The sequence below is a fragment of the Mycena indigotica genome (assembly GCF_014461135.1).
Source record: "Mycena indigotica strain 171206Taipei chromosome Unknown Mind.scaff0005, whole genome shotgun sequence".
Lineage (NCBI taxonomy): Eukaryota > Fungi > Basidiomycota > Agaricomycetes > Agaricales > Mycenaceae > Mycena > Mycena indigotica.
In genome coordinates, this window is record NW_023503004.1 from 1,664,294 (window position 1) to 1,684,177 (window position 19,884).

Genomic DNA, 19,884 nt, shown 5'->3' on the forward strand with positions numbered 1-19,884 from the left:
TTCGAGTAGCACGGAGGGAGGTCGAGCTTGTAGGCACCTTTGCTGATCTCCGCGACTATCTTGAACGGTCCGAGGCGGCGATGGAAGAACTTTTCCGAGGGCCGAGTCGTCCTGAGGTCAGAGGCATCCAGCCAAACACGGTCGCCAACCTTAAACTCCGGAGACGGAGTGCGTCTCCGGTCATAGTAGCGTTTGTACTCCTCCTTGGCCTTTGTGAGCGTGGCCTTGGCTTCAGCAACACCAGTGGCAATCCGGTTGCGGAACTCATTCACAGACTCCATAGCGGAGCGGACTCCGGGTTCGAAGCCCATGCGCAGGAGCCGGCCCGAGTCCGTCATGAACAGGACTTGTTGCGTGGAGGAGTGAACATGGTTGTTGTAGGCAAACTCCGCGGCCGGAATCAGCTCGTCCCAGTCGTCCTGCTGATAGTTGGTGAAGATCCGCAGGTATTGCTCCAACTCCTGGTTGACGTGTTCTGTCTGCCCGTCTGTCTGCAGGTGATACGCGGTGGACGTGGCGGGCTTAATGCCGATTAGACGCCAAAGTTCTCGTGTGAAGTCCACAATGAACTGCGAGCCGTGGTTGGAGATGTACTTCTCCAGAGTCCCATGGTGCTGCCAGACGTTCCGGTAGTAGAGGCGGGCTGCCCCTACTGCATCGACCTACAACTTGTGCTCTCGGAGTCGCCATAAGACCTCCTGAACAATCTGCCAGTGTTTTCAGAGGTCGGAATGGGCGATCAGGATGTCATCAAGGTAGATCATGACGTCTCCGGAGGGGTTGAGGAGCTAACAAACCCCTCAAGAAACTCAACACCAAGAACTCATGAACTCAAGAGAGAACTCAAAGTCAGAAGGGAAAGACTGGGAGGGAAAGCACTGGGCTAACTACTAACTATGGACAATCTTTTATAGACTAGATAAATAAGGGCTAAATGAAATAGAAACTAAAATCAAATGGCAAATGAGCAACAAAGTCAGGAAAGATAGGAAATGGAAACAAAGGTAGAAAATGGCAACTAGAAAAGGAAGTGGAAACTAAAATAGGAAATCAAAACTAGTGACAACGTGTGACTTGTGACGAGCAGGCTTGTCAAGGTGAATGAAATGTCTGAATAGTGGATGTGGAATGTAATGTAAGGGATGGTGGGTGGGGAAAACAAGAAACAGGCTGCTGCTGCGAGCCTGGAGTGACGAAGGAGAAAAGAAGGACAAAGATGCATCCTATCACGATACGTCTTGAAAGCTAGTGGACAAAGCACCATGCTTGGGTCTGGTGATCCGAGCAAGTCCTTCCTTGCCTTTAACCCTGAAGAAACTCATTCTTCACCTACCATACTTGCGTTTGGGGAGCATAGTGAGGGTGGGAGGCAAGGAGGGAAACCTGGGAAGGGTTGTATTTAAGGCCATGTCCATTGAAGTAGCAAAAACAGCCAAGGAACAACTGCGGAAGAAGTGGTTAGCTAGTTTTTCCCATGTCAACCCTCTGCCATCAAAGTCATAATTTATTTATAACTAAATGTAGGATTGTCCTGAAGCAGGTCTGGCTGAATAGAGCTCAACGAAACCTGTCTGTTGATACCCCATATATCATAATAGCGTGAGATTTTAGGGGTGTCGAAGATTTGCCAGGTATCTGGCACTAAAAAGTTATAATTTTGAAAAAAGGTTTGATAGTTTCTGAAAGGGAAAAAAAAAAAAAATCCCTTTTTCCAGCTGTACACTTAGTTTTTCATTCCTACATATAAATTTTGAGTAATACAACTTGTCAGCTTTGATTCTCTGCAACTGTATATACCTACACATATAAGATATACATATATAATCTTTTTGAAAAAAAAAACTTTCACCAAGATTGAATTTTTTATGCTACTTTTTGATTGCATCAGTGGTCATGTGATGCTAATTGTGGGAAGATATGACCCTATATGGCAGGAGAGGGGTCCCCAGAGGGTCGGAAAAACACTTTCCAACCCTAGATCTGTGATTCAAATGATGAACCCCCTTAGCACACTGGGGATTCGCGCAAAAAAGGCCACCCGAAGTAGGATTTATATGTCACAGATATGTGCCAAAATCAATGGCCCAGATTGCTGGTAAATCAAGGCTCTTGATTTCCGTGCACGTGGCCGTTAAACTACCTTATTTGGAAATTTCCCGGTCACGTGCATCTACATTGGGGGCCTTGATTTGGCAGCAATCAACTTTCAGCACCAAATCTCTGCCATTTAAATACAGCTTCAGGCCGCCCTTTTTGCCTGAATCCCCGATGTGCCTTGCAGAAACCCTCATTTGTTTGAGTCCAAATCTCAAGATATTATCAGGCAGGTGGATCATATATACCAGATATATCTCAATCAAGACTACTTGAGAAAAGAACGGTGTACATAAACATTTTCCAAACCATTCTTCACCGATGTGTAAATGGAAGCTGGATGATTGGAGCCCTACCAGTCAGCATTCCTGGTTCCAGTACCCTGCGGAGTTGATGGAAGATAGTATCACTATTCAAACTACTGGTAGTTGTAGATGATCATAATGCAGCTATTAATGGTTTGCCAGCCACTGGTTTCAATAATACTTATGCCAAGTTGGCGGTCTTGCTTTAAGTATCGCTTCAATCCATCACAAGGACAATAGTCTTATCAGAAACAACTTCAAACAAGACATTTGAGACAGCATGATGACGGCGACCAAGTGCTATTTTAATGATTTCAAATGAGGTAGTATCACTCGGCCGAAGCTAAACCGTTTTCAGCGGCTGTCGTCATTCTCAGTATTCATAGTGAAGTTCGGGCGACAACGACGCACCGAAAAAATGGTTTGTATAGCTCGATAGAGCCTTGGTCGCTTTTGCGAGCGGGTCGTCAACCGCGCCTGCTTTGTACCGGCAGAGAGTCCCAGAAATCTGAGGGCTAGTGAAGGACTTGGTCATCTCTACCACACGCTGGCGGACTTGCGACGTAGACGGATATTTGGCGGCTGCAGCTGTATACGCATCTCTCCAGATGCGGGCGTAATTCGCGGTACACTGCGGGACATGTTGTCCCGCTTGCTGACAGGAGCGCTCACTGGTGATCGGGAAAACAGGGATTGTCTCCGTAAACTGTGTCCACCAGTTCGAAAGGGACCAGTGACCAACAAAGATCCGCTGGATGTGGACCGGCTTGAAGCCCGGGAAGCTCAAAACTGGCGCGGCATTTCCCATCGGTAGCGTGGCGAGTTCGAGTTCGTACAAGGATGCGAGGAAGGAGCGGTGGTTGTGCTTTTCGCCGGCATCGAGCGCGGGGACGATCGGAAGTTGGCCATCAGCGACGCGTTTCCACCACACAACCCACAATTTCTTGGGAAGATTCTGGTCAGGGAGGCGGTAGGCGAGGTCGTACGCTTCCACAAAATCTTCGGAGGAGAACACTGCCCCGCTGGATGATACAAGTTCGCGGAGACACCGCGCAGCCCACTTCTGCCAGCTGGCCATCTCGTACTTGTGCGAGAGACGCGCAACGCCGAAGACGTTGTGAAGCTCTGAAACTGGGATGTCCTGAGCGCCGGCGTCAGAAGCGCTGAAGGGCAGGGATAAGTAGGAGAATCACGGCCCATAAGCATTGCAACGCACCTTCGGTAGAGATATTTCAGCAAGCTAGCGAAATCTGCCGCAGAATCGGGCAAAACTATGGGGTTCGCATCGCTGGTCCCTTCGATCACCAAGTTTCCTTGAGGGAGTTCAAAGAGGTTGGCGAAGATGGGAGAAGCCTGTATAAGAAGGTATCTGTGGACCTGGGCGTTGTCAGTCCAAAACTGAGACTTTCACAACGCAGTCGCACTCTGAAGAGCGTCTGCTCGACACGGATGACACAAAGGGTGTCAGACTCGAAGTAGAAGTCGGTGTTGCGCTGCGGCAGTTCCTCGTTGAGCAAAGGCGAGTCGCTTCGTGCGCGTTTCAACGGACGAGCAGCCGTCTCCTCTTCTTCCATTTGCCTGTCGTGTCGAGAGGCAAAAGAGGGTCTTGGCGTGTCACGCGGTTACGGATCGGATTAGTCTAAACCCGCTGAAGCCGAAATTTTCTCTTTCGGGCTGGTTCGAGAACAGAAACCCAGTAAGATCAGTAGTACACCAACCACTACATTAGGACAACATCGGTGGATACCCATACCTACTCTCTCCGCACATCCCACCTCACTTTATGTGAGTCTACTAACTGCGTGTACCTGGGCGGCGGCTCGTCGTAAATCGCGGTCGCTGTCGATTTCCGGTCGGGAATCCGGGGCAACGCCTTGTCCCTCCCTTCGCCCCCGGGAAGAGAAGTGGTCGGGGGTGCATTCAAGGAGGGTGCCGTTTCCCCCGAGCGCCACTGAGAATGGGTGTTAGGAACCGATGTCGTTGCGGGAGTGAGGGTGGGCGGGTATAGAGAATGGGCGCTGTCATTGTACTGGACGTAGCTGGGGCTGAATGTCCCTGTTGTTGGTGTAACCAAACCGACAGACCCATACTGCCCGGTTTCAACCTGCGGTGCGGACCACTGCTTCTGACCTGGCAGCGAAGTCGTGGACTCTGGACAAGGGAAGCGAATCATCTCAGACCGCCGCTGTCGGAGCCGAGTGCGCCGGCGGAAAATGAATGTGAGGAATGCGAAAAGAACGATGATCATGAGGCCAATGATGGTGCCGACGACAACGCCAACAAGGGTGCTTGGGTGGGGACGGGCAGGGGAGGAGGAAGATGCAGAAGGCGCGAGGGAGGTGGAAGTGGAAGGAACGGAGGCTAGTCATTTGTCGTCATTCAGATGACGTGTGATAAATGAGATGAGGAGACGCACAGGCAATAGACACAGCAAGAACAACAGGCGTGGGCTTTCCGCGATTCGCCAGTGTCGTAGAACCCGACTTTCCATCGAAGCATTCGCCGTAAGTCGTGTTGACGAAGCTGCACTGGATGCTGGCGCCGCTTGGGAGTGGCTCATACCACCCCGAGGCGCTGGCGACGATCGTTCTGGCGCCTAAGACATAGTCATTAGCTGAGGAGCTTAACGCGGAAGTCGTTGGACACACCTGTAACGGCCACAGTTTCGGTCGTAAACAACCCATCTCTCACTGTTGTTGTCGGGCTGGGGTTGACCACCTGGTAGAGGTACGTCGTTTGCGGTCCCAGCGTAGCCCGTGAGGCAGAGGCTGGCGGGGTCGGGGTTGCGGTTCCAAGAGGGACGAGTGGGAGGGTGAGTTTCCCGTTAAGTAGACGTTCACCGCCAAACTGCCATAAGGTAACTTGAGGGGGTGCTTCAGATGCGGCACGACCTGAACTGGTCTTTGAGGGGGGGATTAACGAGGGAGATGCTGGACGAACGCATGGGAGGGTCCGGGGCTTGCGAATGAGCAACGTCCAACGGCATTACATGGAGCGGGGAGGGAGGGGGCACGAAAACGAGGGGAAAGAGCAAAAGCTCACAAGTGTATCACATGCCGTTCCTCAGCGTATGGCGACAGTGTGCTTGTCGTGTGGTCGTGCGATTGTGGCAACGATGAGGCGGAAAATCCTCTGGGCATGGTGACAGGAGGAGTCAAGATGGCGACCGTCCTGATCCGAGATATCATGTGTCACTTTGTACTTAATTAATATAGTAGATTATACTCAATTGTAATTTTTGCGATGATTGATACCTAACATGGTGCTGCTTGCAATTGAGGTATAACTACATCTCTATCACAACCATTTAATCTTCAAAAGTAAATGAAACTGATTATTAGACAAATGCACATTTAATCGGTACATGGAAATCCTGCCAGTGATCCCCCTTCCCCCGAGTCGTCGTCTCCTGGGCCTGCTCGGATCTTCCCGTTTTCAAGAGAAAACAAGAGACCGTGAAATTGAAGCCGGCGCGAGTCATTGACGTTTTGCATAACTAGTGATCCGCGAATATTTCGAATCTACAAGGAATGGATTAGGGTATTAAACGGGACTTCTGGCCCATCACGTACTTGCTGTGAAATATTTGCTACCGTTAATCTTCGCAGAGTGTCCTCCCTAGATTCCGAAGGAATCAACGGGAACCTCTTTGGATCGCGGGCCAGTTCGATGAGCGGAATGAGCCAGCGTGCGACCGGGGTCGATGGGTCGTCTACGCGTCGGAGTTTCGACCATTCCCAGGCAGCCTCGACGCCTCCGCAGCGTGTGTGGCCGACCACGACAACTGAAGGAAGAGTCAAGGTCATAAACGAGGGGACATGAGCGACACTTGCTATGTTCAACCTTGAGCACATTGACAGCATAGTCAAGAACGGCATGGCTGTTATCGTCGTCGACCGGGAATAGACTGAAACATGAGCAGTATCATGTCACCGACAGGAATGAGCCTTACTTGGCAATGTTACGATGAGTGAACACATCTCCGAGCTCGCAATTACAAATCGTAGTTTCCGCGAGACGCGAATCTGCGCATCCAAACCACAATACCTATTGCAAAGTGCTTAGTACATTCTCGATAAGCGGTTCCACACGCACCTTTGGAGTCTGGGTCCGCCCCGCCAATTCCTCAAAGAAGCCGGGAGGCTTGCCAGCGACCCAGCGCGCATTTTGAATGAGGAGTTGGTCGAGATCTGGGTTGTTTGTCCCTTCGGCAGCCTTGGCGTTGGGAGGGCCGGCGGTGGACTCAAGGATGGAGTAGAAGAGTGCCTTGGACTCTGTGGCAAGAAGATGTTGTGCTGGAGCGGCCATGTAGTGCAGTGCTGGCTACAATGAGCCTTCAAGCCAGACGGTACTTATATACTGGTACACACCTAGCCGCGGCGACTCGGATTTTGAGGGCTGCATATTGATATGCGGCGCCATTCGCTCCGCTGAAGCATGTACCTAGAGACCAGGAAGTTGGGCCTGCAAATGCCTCCTATCGATGGCGAACAACAGGCAAAAACGAGGCCTCAGGCTCTTCCCCAGTCCCCCGTTGTCCCATCGAAGTCGGCATCCGGGCGGAGGATTTGGAAGGCCCGGAAGCACCTGCGAGAGAAAACCTGTCAGTTTTGTGCGGATATTTACAGAAATAGGTCAATGTGAGTCCTACCCTTGCCCAAAGCCTCCTCTAAGCCTCATTGCCGCCCCAGCAGTTAGCGACGAGATTGGAAGGGTCAGTCATGGACGGGTCCTGTATGATATCTTCCATGCATATCGAAAGGACTGCCCATGTACAATCGATATCGTCGTCGTGGTTGAGTGAAAAGAAGGATGGTGTTAACGTCATGATCCGAGTCAGCGATTAGCGATTTTAATTTTTTTCATCTATCACAATCACATTGATGTAATTGTTGTTTTAAGAGAAAAATGTTGGTGTGAGTATATATACGGACAAAAGATATCCAAATCGCGAAGGTTTTCGTCAATTAAAAACAAAATTAATCTGTATTTCTAGACTTCCGCATTGAGCCGCCGTCCCGTAATCCGTCCGGTCCTTCATTCAGTGGGTGTACACTGTGCTCGTCCCCTAACTGGCACACAACAAAATCAACCCACTGAGTAGCCAAGCGGAATCGCACCAACCTTGGAGAAAACGCGGCCGCCATCCAAGTTATCCCCATCCCCGTCGATATTCGTCTCCGTCATGCGACGCATCTGGATCACGACACCCTGCCAGGACAAAGTTCCACCGTCAGACGAGAGACCAGACGATAGAAGGAGCAGGAAAGAAAGACATTGTATGGTGCTCACCCCGCCGCGCGTGTCCTGGGCGCTCAGTGTAATGACGCCGCCGGCGCCCGCCATGTCGCGAATGTTATTACGATTGTTGAGGCTTCAAATGGTCAGTGTTGTGGAATAGCGGATAACGAAGTGGAGCATACGATGCGAGCATTGAATTAGAGAACACTACGAAGCTGAGAATTAGCTCGGCGCACGGACAAATATTGTCGGCCACGCACATTTCGGTTGGAGAAGATAAAACGTCATCCATGTTACTGCCGTTCATCCGTTAACCTAGCGTGAAAAGAGCCGGAGAGACAAAACAAACAGTCATCGCGTGTGAGGAACTGATAAACAAGTTAATCCATTCACTCGTCCGCAACGCAAGAAGGGTCACATACGAAAATCAGCTGGAAAAGCCCTGCAAGGCTTGTCACAGCAGTCGTCTCTGAAAATACGTGGTCGGTGGCGAATTCAGATCGACTTGGCCAGTATACGCACCGACAGTCCAAACAATAAGCGTGTCGACGATCCGCCGGCTCGGGGCGCCGGGCTGGCTCCCCGCCTTCATATGATACAAGTACCAGCACAGAGAGGCGGCTGTCAAGATATCGACGGCCGGCCCCAGCGACGCAACCGTGGTGAAGACCCAGCGCGCTTCGGTATGAAGAACGGAAAAGCCTGTGGATGTCAGGAAGATTTGCATCAGCACGATGCTGAAGCCCAGACGCGCGATTGTGAGGGTGGTGAGTATGAGGGTAATGGTCCAGCTGCCAGACAGCGCTTGGATGCGAAGGGCGTAGAATGTCTACAATGGTTGGACAACGAGACAGCGAAACGATCAAGGCGGCGAGGCATACCTGGACCAATGGGAGAATAAGCGCGGTGATGAGGATAGATAGAGACAACGAGTGAGGAGGGTTGAGCAGATGCTCGATCTGCCCGTAGAATGTGACGGTAATAGAGTAGACCTGGATTTATCGGTTAGTAATCGTACGGCCGAAGGAGGATCACGCACCCCATGCCACACCAAGACTGAATGGACTAATTCCAGGGTCCTGGCGAAGATAAGACGGTGGTCGAGAAGCTGAGAGTGCACAAACATGATAATTGCGACCTAGGAGACGTCAGCTGGAGCTCAAATGCAATGTATCGGTCGGCTTACGACGAGCTTTAGACCGCGTGGATCTTTCGGATAGCTGTAGTAATAGAGGAAGGTTTGCAGGGACGCAATTCCAAAGAGGAACGTCCTGGTAGGAATGACAGTCAATGTCCGAGAATGCGATAGACAATCGACGCACCCTATGATAGCCCCGACTTCGGTCGTCCCCAATGTACCATGTAGCCTCGGAATCGGAATCGCGTCGGTGCTCATTGTGCGGTATTTGTCGTTAGCGGAGAGGGGAAGAAAGGGCTGCCGGCAGCCAAGCACGGCGTCTCTGCTTTTGTACGAGGATTAGCTTTTGTGAGCTCGCTAAATTCGCCTTGTCTTGATCCCATATATCGCCTTGGCACGCCGGCAAACGGTGTGCGCTCCTATCGTATTGCCAATTCAGCGCCGTGGAAGCTGTTTTGGTGTACTCACCGATCGCGAGCGAGACATCCAGTTGCCGCTCATCATACCACCGCGGAAGTATCGCATCCCTGGGCGGTGCGAGAGTATGAGCCGCGGGGGTGGCGGTCGTCGTCCCCGAATGGGTAAAACAAGAGCGGGGAGTCGATCACTGGCGACTTTATCAAAATGTTCGTCATGAGCGAGATGTCTTGTCTCGTTTCCCTTTGTAGCGATAATTATAATCTGCTGGGGTACTACGGCTGGCTGGGCTAAATTCAGGTGGACCGTAGATTACAGCAGGAACAGCATGCGCGGCCGGAGCTCCGCCCGTTAGGCTTTGGGGTAAGTGTGCCGATGGAATTGTTTACGGAGAGCATGCGCCAGTGGTAACAGAAGTCGAATCGAAGCGGCGACACGAACGCGCAGATGAGGGGAAGAGCAAAGTGATGTCGACGTGGCATTACCTGCATGATGTCAGACTTGATGGCCCATCACAGTGTCTAGACCGTCGGTGACTTCCAAGTTGCCGAGCCGATCTAGACCGCTTCTCTCCTCACACCATGACGACGACCGTTTCCAGTCCCCTCCCTGCGGAGATATGGCTCCGCATCTTTCAGTTGGCGGACGACAAGCAGTCCCTCGCTGCAGCTGCCCGTGTATCCCGCCAATTCAACGAATGGGCCACAGAGTCGTTGCTCCATAACGTCTCCTGGCGCAACCTCGCCTTAGCCGTGCAGCACCAGCCCTTCTGGGATAGGCCCACCAATCAGGAGAAAGCGGGGTTCGTCTTGAGTGTATCGCTCCGCCTCGTCGACGGTCCCGCCGATAAAGGTAAGCATCCTTCGGCAATGCTACAACACAGTGTTCCCCCTCAGCTTCGCGAATAGGTCAAATGGGGAGTATCTTCATGGGAATCCAACGCTTTCGGAACCTGCGCCACCTCACAGTCACGCAGCCAGTCCAGTTTCATCTACTATTCAACACCATACATGCGTTGCCCCGGATAGAGGTTCTCACTTTCGTTGGCTGCGATGGCTCGCAACCGCTGGGACTGCCGCCCCCATCTCATCGTGTCTTAACGGACATTCGATTTGAATTGCTTCGCCACCGTGGGTCGGGAGGCGGTGGATTCCAACCGCCGCCAATGCCCACTGGCCCAATTGCCGCCCACCCGTCCTTCTCTCCCCGCATCCTCGTCATCGACGACCCCCAGCAACCACTTGGCGAAAGGATGGGGGCGGGGCTCAGCTCGCTCGGCATTCAGTTTCACCGCATTGCTACGAACCAGGTGAAGCGCATCGGCCATTTGCTAGTGCATGCCCATGATCTTCGACACTTGGACATCTCCGTCCCGCTCCAGAGCCCAGCTGCGCGGCCCACAGATAACGACTACGTGCCGGGGCCTATTCCGACCCCGCCCCTTGGGCCGCATGGCTTTGCCCTGCTGCCAGCAAACTCCCCCCCGCCACGTCTCAAGCGCCTGGTCGGCCTGTCAGCGCCGTGGTTCCTCATGCACGGCCCAGAAATGAACCTGCTCTCAACGGCCCCCGACCTCAAGTGGCTGCGCATCGTGTCCCCGATCCCCAACTCTAAGAAGTACCATGTCAGCCTCGCACGCTACGGAGCCTGGGAAGACCCCACGCTGGCCCAGTTCCTGGTCCATCTTTCGGTGTCGCACACCTCCCTGCGTGTTGTGTCGCTGCGTGTCATGGAGTGGCAGGATCAAGTCATAGAAAACGCAGTGGAGCTCGTCAACTGTGAAATCCTGGAGGTAATATACCACGACGGGGCTCCAACACCGGCGAGTACATCTTCATGAGCTGTCAATGCATCGCTGACCAACGCCGCAGGAGGCGCTTTTCCGTCTCGGCATCGACTGTCTGCCCCAACTGCAGCATCTGCACACTTTACGACTGGTCCCTGCTCCTACCATCCAGTTCAACACGCCCCCAATGTTTTACTTTAACAAAGGCCCATCAATCAATTACAGATATGACGACTTTGGATTCAGGTATGACCGTGATACCGAAGGGGGCCCGCCCAGCGACGCAGACATCGAGGAGATGCGGGAGCTGTTGTGTGCGTGGACACCGCATAATCCTGCACTGCGCTCCGTCCGAATGGGCCTCCCGGTGGGGGCTGAAACGGAGGGCCGGCTGACGGCGGTATCGATGATGCGCGTACCTCGCTACTGGTCTGGAAAGCAGAGGCATGGCTGGGATTGGACGGAGGATAGTCACCACGGAAACGGCTTCCGGAAGGAGTGGACTGTGGAGGGGACACGATTCATACGGCGCGAGGGTGGCTGGTGGGACGACTTGTGTCGAGGTTATACTCATATTCGCTGATTGATTGCACCCCATAGACGATAGATTTGAACTAGAATCAATGATTTGAACATTAACTAGAACTCCGAACTCGAGACCTGCATCGCGTCTCGTTCTATTCCCAGAAGCTATATATACTCCTTCACGGCGTCCTTCACGAACACAATCATCTCGTCCTCCATCTTCACATCCCTTGCGCGTTTATCCGGAGTCGCCACGCGGCCCCACGGCACCAAATACTGAATGGACGATGAATTGGCGCCAGCATGGATGATATCAACGCACCTGGCCAGTGACCTGCGCCGGTGTCGCAATGGTCGCCCCCCACAGCTGGGTAAGTGCGCCAAGTCTAGACGATCAGGTGAAATAGGCAGCCGCGCAAGAGCTGGGGAACGCACGGAGTTGGGTAAAAAATGCCGTTCCCGATGACCTGCATCCAACCAGCCGAATGTCTAGACAACGTGAGCACCCCGAGACAACAGAGCCGTCGTGCCGACGCACCGCTGGAGCTCGCTCCGGATTACGCCTGGGTGCAGCGAACAAGAAACAAGCACGTCGGGGTAGGTCTTCGCGAAATAATTGGCAAGGTATATATTGCCCAGCTTGCTCTGTCCGTACAGCCACCTTGAAGAGTGAGATGAGGGCAGACGAGCAACAGCTGGGGCGCACCATGGAGCGAGAAAGCCGCCTTTCGCCTTAACCCATCTGTCTCTCTCCTTCGAGCCCGTGATGCTAGCGAACTCGATTCCACGGCCCGGAGCGAGCATGTGTCCCGCTGACGATACGTGGATGGCGCGGGCGGGGACGGTGTCGGTTGCGGCCTTGCGCAGTGCTGGGAGAAGGAGGGTCGTGAACAGGTAGTGGCCGATGACATTGGTGCCGAATTCTGTGGCTGGGTCAGAATGCAACTGGATAAGATTGACCATGGCGCACGCATATCATAGCCCTGATTCGTGAGCATATCCGTCGGGCAATTCATGACACCTCTGGCGTCGTCTCCTTTATCAGCGCGGGAGACAGAGATGAAGCCAACACGCACGCGTTGTTAATCAAGACATGGAGCTTCTCCTCCCTCGCCAAAAAAGTCTGCGCAGACTTCTTGACACTGGGGAGATCCGCCAGGTCAAGCTCAAGGAATACAGCCTCCCTCCCATTCGTCTCGGTCTTCAGTCGAGCGATAGCAGCAGCAGCCTTCTCCGCCGAACGCGCCGCGAGGTACACCGTCGCGTTCTTGAGTAGTAGCTGCTTCACAGTCTCGTACCCAATCCCGGTGTTGCCCCCAGTGACAATGATGACCTTGCAGCAGTGAGTTTGGAGCGAGCAGGCCAACGGAGCCACGCACCTTGCCCGTCTGGTCAGGAATGTCGCGCTCTGGCTTGAAGCTCGGCGGCGAGATGCGGGTCAGAACAGCACCCATGGCTTAGCAGTGGTCGACGATGGGAGAGAGCAGGGAAAACTGCGCACCCGTCGCCTGGTGTCGTGGAAGCGAAAAAACACATGCTGTCTCAGATGAAAAATCGTGCCACGTCAGACCACGTCATGTCACTATGGCAACAGCCTCTGGACTATCAAAATTTTGACGTCGGAACATTGATGCGGTGTGATCAGGGACCCCAGCTACCTACATCTTAGCCTGTAACACTTGTGTACGAAGATGCCCAAAACCAAGCTACGTATGTGGACCACCCTCAATATATTGTTCTTAGCCTGTTTAGCCCCAGAAGACTGGTTCCATAAGAAAGTCGAGTACTACTGGCTATTCAACTGGAATGACGTTCAGATTGCAAAGGAGATTGAGCTGGATATGGTCAAGGAACTTCAGCTTGATTGTGAAAAGTATAGTGTGAGGTGAGTAAGAGATGTGAACTTGGAGAACACCTGAGACTAAGTCTTCAACAGCTACAAAAGTGTCTCTCGCGCACGCAATAAACTACAACTACTGAACGTCCGGCAACGAGAGGCAGCTGGGCTGGGGGATGAGTTTAAAGCACTTGTCCGAAGCATTCGTGTATCTTACCCTCATATGGGTGCTCGCACACTTGTCGTCACACTCCGTCGTGAACATAAAGTCAAGGTTGCTGAGTACGTATTCTGATTGTGGATAATTACAGGTCTAACCAGACTTGAAGGCGTACCATTCTGGCATATCTGCATGAATTTGAGCCAGCTGCAGTCAAATCACGCAAACATCGTGCTAAATTTGTCCGTGGACGGTTTTATAGTGCTGGACCTCGCGAGATTGTTAGCTTCGACCAACATGATAAGTGGCGGTACTATGGTCTATTTCTTCATCTGGGTCTTGATCCCTTCACTGGCGAGTTTCTTTGGGTCAAGATATGGTGGACAAATCGCAACCCAGTCCTAATTACAAGCTATTATCTTGAGGCTATGCGAAAGGATAGAGGTACTGTTAATTCTTGATGTTATCGAAACTTATCTTCTCTTTAGGTGTTCCACTCCTCACTTTTAGTGATCCAGGACGGGAGAATAATGGCATTGCCAATGTGCACTCAACAATTCGCCAGCGTCTTGATCCGTCACTTGAAGGAACGGTTCAGCACAAGTGGTTTTTTGACAAAATGAACATCAAATCTGAGATTGGCTGGTCTATAATACGACAAAATTTTGCTCCAGGATTCGAGTCACTTATGAACCAAGGTGAAGCGTTGGGATATATCGATTTCAAGACACCGACTCCAGTTGAAACGTATGATTGTCTACATTTTGAATACGTCTAATATCTGCTTATTATAGATATCTCTTTCGATGGCTTGCTATTCCTTGGCTGCAGGCAGAGCTCAATGCTTGGGTTGACCGATTCAATAACAGTCCTCGTCGCTCAAACCGACACAAAATTTTACCACAGGGAATTCCGAGTCAGATTCATCGAAACCCTGAACGATTCAATGCAAGGAACTATATGGTATGACTACTTCTTGATTTCGAGTTATTGACCTATGATGCAAATAGGTTCATGTTCCTGGGGAACTGTTTGATGAGATGGAACAAATCTGGTCCCCTCCCACTCATCCTGTCTTCCAGTTAACCTGCCCTCCATTCGAAGACTTTGTTCGCCCATTTTATGAGGCACTGGGCTCACCTATTGTTTCGACTACTACATTCTGGCCAACATTCAATGCACTGAAAACTCAGTTTAACCGAGTTGGGCAACCTGTACACCAGCAGTTTCGAACAGCCTTTGAGTCAGGGCAACAGGTCTTCGAGCAAAATATTGAGTTGGAGGGTGAAATTAACGACGAGCTCGATGATGGAATGTCGGATGATCTTTTGTTTAGTGATGGGGAAGGAAACAGTGAGGAGGAAACGGAAAACCTGCTAACTCAGTTATTTACTGATGACGAAGACGATATGTAACGAGGTAGTCTAAAGTTTAGCACCAGTCACCTTGAAATCAAAAGTGTGACCAAATTGTGACATTCTGAGTTCTGTGCTCACAACAACAGAGAAGAGGTTTTAAGGCCCAGCTTGCATTATCTTCGTTCAAGTACGTGGTTGAGTGCTCATGAAGTTCATTCCTTTTCATCTTACATGATATTTAGACTCAGTGGTAGCGTTACACGCTGGATTCCAAGCTAAAGAAGCTGATTATAGTCCAGCTTCTCAATGACAGATTCTGTCAGATGCGACCGTGGCTCTCAGTGCAAAGGTCCTGGTCATGGGAACTATCCTCCAGATACACCAATCCGACAACTCAAAGCAAATGGTCCTATGTTGTGCCCATCCTGTTACGTCTATTATAAGCAAAAAAGCCAGATGTTACGTGACTCGCAAGGTATGTGATAGTTTCCAAGTAGTGTTTCTTGTGTTGACCTCACACATAGTGGCAAAAACCTATACTGCTAAGACTAGCAGCATAAGCACCCAGAAAACAACACAGAGCAATTCAATTTCGACCTCTTTCCGTGTTCCGCAATTGGGTCCTCAGCGCAATACCAATATCTATACTCAAACCAATGCAGCTCAAAGAAATGGTGCGCTCTAGATCATAGTATTGATTAGGAGCTAAATTTACCATAGAGCCAGTAATTGTACGAGCAATGGGTCAGGGTGGGATGGCGCCTCCACCTGATCCATTACGTGCACGAACCAACACAAACACTTCAAGCTCAATCGGACCTGTTGTCGCATCGGCTAATGGTTATAATGCCGCACATGCTAAGTATGAGGAAGATCTTGCCTTTTACCGCAATGCTGCAGTCGAAAAACATTCGTGTATGGTTGGCGCAGTTAACTTTACACTAGCAAGCCTCCCTGCTCGGTCAAATAAGCATCAGAAAATTGGGGTACATCCGACTTATAACTGTGATCAGTTGCTCACATTGCCTAGATTGTATCTCAAGTCGTTCCGAACATCTACGTTCATTCTACTGGGCAACAACTTTTAAACCAAGGTCTTGCAGCAATACGCCCAATGTACAATGACGAGATTGCATCGTACAATTTTAGAAGCCAAACTGTCTTCCCCCTGGACGATACCGACATCACTATTTGCGACAAAAATCGAGCACCTCTCGGCTTGACAGAAAGTGGTGTCATTGCGAGAAACTACTTTCAACTTAACAAGGATGGAACACGTGGTCGATTCAAGCCCAACGCGGCCCCTGCTCAAGTTCTCTTGCTTGTAAAGCCAGTGTGGTTCCGTAAGTTTACGCAATGGAAGAGCCGGAATGAGATTGCGATGAATGATGAAGAGGAGGAGGATATCCACGAATCTCATCGGGAACCAATGACAGAGGTAAGTTATCTGTTGAATAATAAAATAATTGTTGTGCTCTAATTTTATGATAGACGAGCTCCCTTGAACCCAATGATCTTCCGACCACCCCATTTACCAATGCTCAATCAGCATCGAATGTTGCTCATGTCTTTGAATCAAGCACTCATCCAACGGCTACAAATCGTGATACCGATCCTCTTTCAAGCCATAACTCTCAGAGCAATACCCACACCACGTATAATTTCCAAGATTTGGATACGAATGCTCTTCGAATTGCATTATCCAACCAACATGCACCGACAATGAAGGAAGCATCAAGTCTTGGTAAGATATCCATATTGACCACAAACCTGTTCACATTTCTTTAGTTGGTGATCGCTACATTCACGTTACTCTTCGGGACTTGGTGAAGGAATTCACGCTTCAGCAGCTTATCGATATTTCGGAAAATGATCGATTGGCGATATTTTCACCACCCAGAACGGGAATTATGAAGCTCGACTTATCAACATTCTCGGCTGGTACCTTCAAGCGTGCCTACTATGGCGATATTTGTTCGCCCACTGCAACAATTCCGATTTGTGCCAAACAGACATTTTTTATTGGCGATGATGGGTTAGAGAAGACGCATAAAAGCAAAGACCAGATGGTCAATCTAACTAAGGAGTGTTTGTTGCTCGCTTGGGCTGGGGCGTTGAATAGCATGGCCCATGGTGTTATGCATTCAGCATTACGAAACAAGCCAGACAACTTCAAGACACGACTTCCCATCCCAAAGGTCAATTTTGTCGGAGCTGCACTCTGCATCGAACAGGGGGAGCAAGAGCGAGCAAAGATTTATCTTGTGGAGGAGCGCATCAAAGGTGTTTTCTATAAATTCATTCATAATGGTTCCGCCCAGATTCGCCGTGACAGATTTGCGCATACGGCTCAACTCCATGTTGCACTATACCTTTCGTTCTGTCAACATGCGCAGTATGTTTATACTGATAAAACAGCCTTTGTAAGCGACTATCAAGGTACGTATTCTCGATTATATATTTTTCAAGTTCTAACTACTTATATATAAGGGGGCTTCATAAGCTACGACTCGGATTTGGTTCTTCTCACTGATCCTCAGATAATGACACATCCGTATCTCTGCTCTCACCTTACTCAACGATTGCTGATAGAAACATAGTTCTCTTGGACGTATTTTTGCTGAAGGGAACATTCACTCCAGTTTTCTCGCATTTCCCGAAGAGCATAAATGCAACGAATTTTGTGAAGATTTTGGCCTAACTCCCTTCACTGCATTGGAGTAATTTACAATTCTGAACGCAACAGTATTACTTATATTTACTTTTATTTTCACAATACAAGTAATACTTTATGGCAATTCATAACAAGTACAACGCTTACTTCTCTGCTCTACGTTTGGCGGTATGAGCAGCCTAAAAAAACTTGAGAATATATTACATTCAAAGTAGTCAAATACGTACGAGTGATTCGAGGCGGTCATTGGGAGTAATAATCCGTGCGGCAGTCATGAGATTTGCAATATCGTGGTTCGATGCCGCAAGTTCCTCAGGAGTCCACATTTTCCGCATGGCCTGTACACCTTTTGTTGTGACTTGCACGGATGTACCAAATCGTGTGAAGCCTTTGGTGTCCTTGCTCTGAAGGGTTCCATGATGGTCAATCTTGCCTCGCCAGTATAGCTCAGCAAGTCCATTAGCCCTATATCATAATTAGTACAACCAGTCAAAAGCAAAAAGAAAAAATACCGAGCGAAATCAACTCCAATCTTGAACTTGCCCCAAACAAATTCACCACCTTGTGTCTTCTCGTGATCGCCCTCCTCTGCCGTTGGGAAACACCACCGCTTCCTCCCATCTACAATACGCTCAATACCTTCCCACCACAGTCCAAATGCAATCTCGATTGCATCTTTGTCCATATGTTGGTAGTTTGCGAATTCCTTGATGGTGAGAGTCAGAGAGTTGGCAAAAGGTCGTTGCTTAGATTCGCCATCGAGTTTATCGGCAAAAGATAGTACTCCATTCCTGAATCGAACATTAGAATGTATATTGAATTATGAGAGAACGTACGCATCAGCAAATTCTTGAAGCTTATTGAGTCCACCGGGATTGATCATACAAAGACGCTGGTAGTATAGTGCTGCAATCAAGGGATATGCGTCAACAACCTTCTCCGCACTATTTATCGTTAGTGATGTTTGTGCACATGATTTTAGGACTCACAGTCCTTCAACGTGAGAAGCTGCTGCTTCAGTTAGCATTTTCCGATGAGCATATGACCCTAGAGTTGTCTTGGGATCTTGTGCGTTATGCCAGCCTGCTGCGAACATGTGGCCATAAATCTTCAGTTTTTCGTCCGTGCCTCCATGCTTATGTGCTGCCTTCAAAACGATAAGATCAGTATATAGATCAAAAGAGAAGTTACCGCATTATTGAGAATCTTGTATTGAATCTCAGGAAGACGCATGAGAGTTTCGAGAGGCTCTTGAATATGACGGCGAGTTTCGACAGGAAAATCTGTCCATGGACTAGAAGCCAATAGAGTAAGCTTGAGAGACCAAATAGAAAAGAAGAGCGCACGTTATACGAACAGCGAGTATAAGTTCAGTCGGATTGTCAATATTGAATCCAAGATGGAGCCCAGTCTCTGTAATCCAGACGAAGCCGGGGCCATGTTCGTCAATATCACATCGCTCTAAGGGTGCTCCTTTCTCCTGCTGACGCTTCTCTAGTTTTGCAAAGAACTCTTCATCAGCAGAAAGGAAATGAAGATGAATTTCGTCCATAGGCAATCCAGTAAGAAGTGAGATTGCCTATTAGGCAAAGAATTCAGATACTCCAGTGAGAAATTGAACACACAGACCTGTTTGAGCAGCTGGATATGATCCTCTTTCGAGCGCTGATTTGCTTGCTCACGAATCTTCTCTACCTCAGCCATTGCCTCCTTCAAAGCTGCAGCTATTATCGCATCTCGTTCCTGTTTCAACTTCTCTTCCTTCTCGTGTAGCTCTTTAGCGGCTCGCTCTGCTTCAAGCTGCTGTCGTTGGTTTTTCTCGCGCTGCCGTTGCTTGAATGCTTGACGATTGTCTTTATTTCTCCTCTAGATAAGCTGTGATTAGTGGAAGCTATGCCCCATTACAAGCAAAAACCTTCTGAGCATCAGAGGGAGCAGAGCTGGATGTGGTTGCATCCATGGTTAATGACAAGTCTTGTGAGAGCGGTCACATCAACAAGGCACTCCAACACTTTCTACCCTTTCTCCCTTCCTTTCTACATATCCTTGGTGCAGAGGACCCATTTTTGCATGTGGTCACTGTCCCAAGAAGACTATGAGGACCCACCGTTGTGTGTGGTCGCTTAGTACCCTTTTTCTATAATTTTCTGGCCTTTTATACATATCCTTGATGTGGAGGACCCATCTTTGTATGTGGTCGCTACACCAAGAAGACTATGAGGACCCACCTCCAGTGTGTGGTCGCATGGTGTTTCTCCTACCATAGTTATCCAATGGGCTCTTTCTGTTTGTAGCGACACACTCTGCTCCAAATCTCTTCCCTACACTCACCCTCTCCTGCTCTATCAT

The 19,884-nt window shown here is 49.9% G+C and overlaps 3 protein-coding genes across 3 annotated transcripts; all 3 read right to left on the minus strand.

Moving 5' to 3' along the window:
- Positions 1–2,728: 2,728 nt before the first annotated feature.
- MIND_00578300 (BTB domain-containing protein) lies at positions 2,729–5,385 on the minus strand (the record flags this gene model as incomplete). The annotated part of the gene is made up of 8 exons (XM_037362544.1): positions 2,729–2,760; positions 2,811–3,562; positions 3,616–3,776; positions 3,824–4,004; positions 4,208–4,760; positions 4,816–4,995; positions 5,048–5,290; positions 5,340–5,385. The coding sequence occupies 8 exons, from the start codon at positions 5,383–5,385 to the stop codon at positions 2,729–2,731; spliced, it is 2,148 nt and encodes a 715-aa protein (XP_037220465.1).
- Positions 5,386–7,378: 1,993 nt separating this feature from the next.
- Positions 7,379–9,036, minus strand: MIND_00578400 (Saposin B-type domain-containing protein; the record flags this gene model as incomplete). The annotated part of the gene is made up of 12 exons (XM_037362545.1): positions 7,379–7,471; positions 7,524–7,773; positions 7,823–7,847; positions 7,901–7,936; positions 7,990–8,008; positions 8,063–8,109; positions 8,163–8,469; positions 8,522–8,632; positions 8,680–8,719; positions 8,765–8,778; positions 8,827–8,911; positions 8,963–9,036. The coding sequence occupies 12 exons, from the start codon at positions 9,034–9,036 to the stop codon at positions 7,379–7,381; spliced, it is 1,101 nt and encodes a 366-aa protein (XP_037220466.1).
- A 2,635-nt stretch (positions 9,037–11,671) lies between these two features.
- On the minus strand, positions 11,672–12,960 carry MIND_00578500 (Short-chain dehydrogenase/reductase family protein; the record flags this gene model as incomplete). The annotated part of the gene is made up of 8 exons (XM_037362546.1): positions 11,672–11,782; positions 11,829–11,892; positions 11,942–11,995; positions 12,045–12,167; positions 12,213–12,429; positions 12,477–12,529; positions 12,583–12,839; positions 12,886–12,960. The coding sequence occupies 8 exons, from the start codon at positions 12,958–12,960 to the stop codon at positions 11,672–11,674; spliced, it is 954 nt and encodes a 317-aa protein (XP_037220467.1).
- Between the last annotated feature and the right edge of the window lie 6,924 nt (positions 12,961–19,884).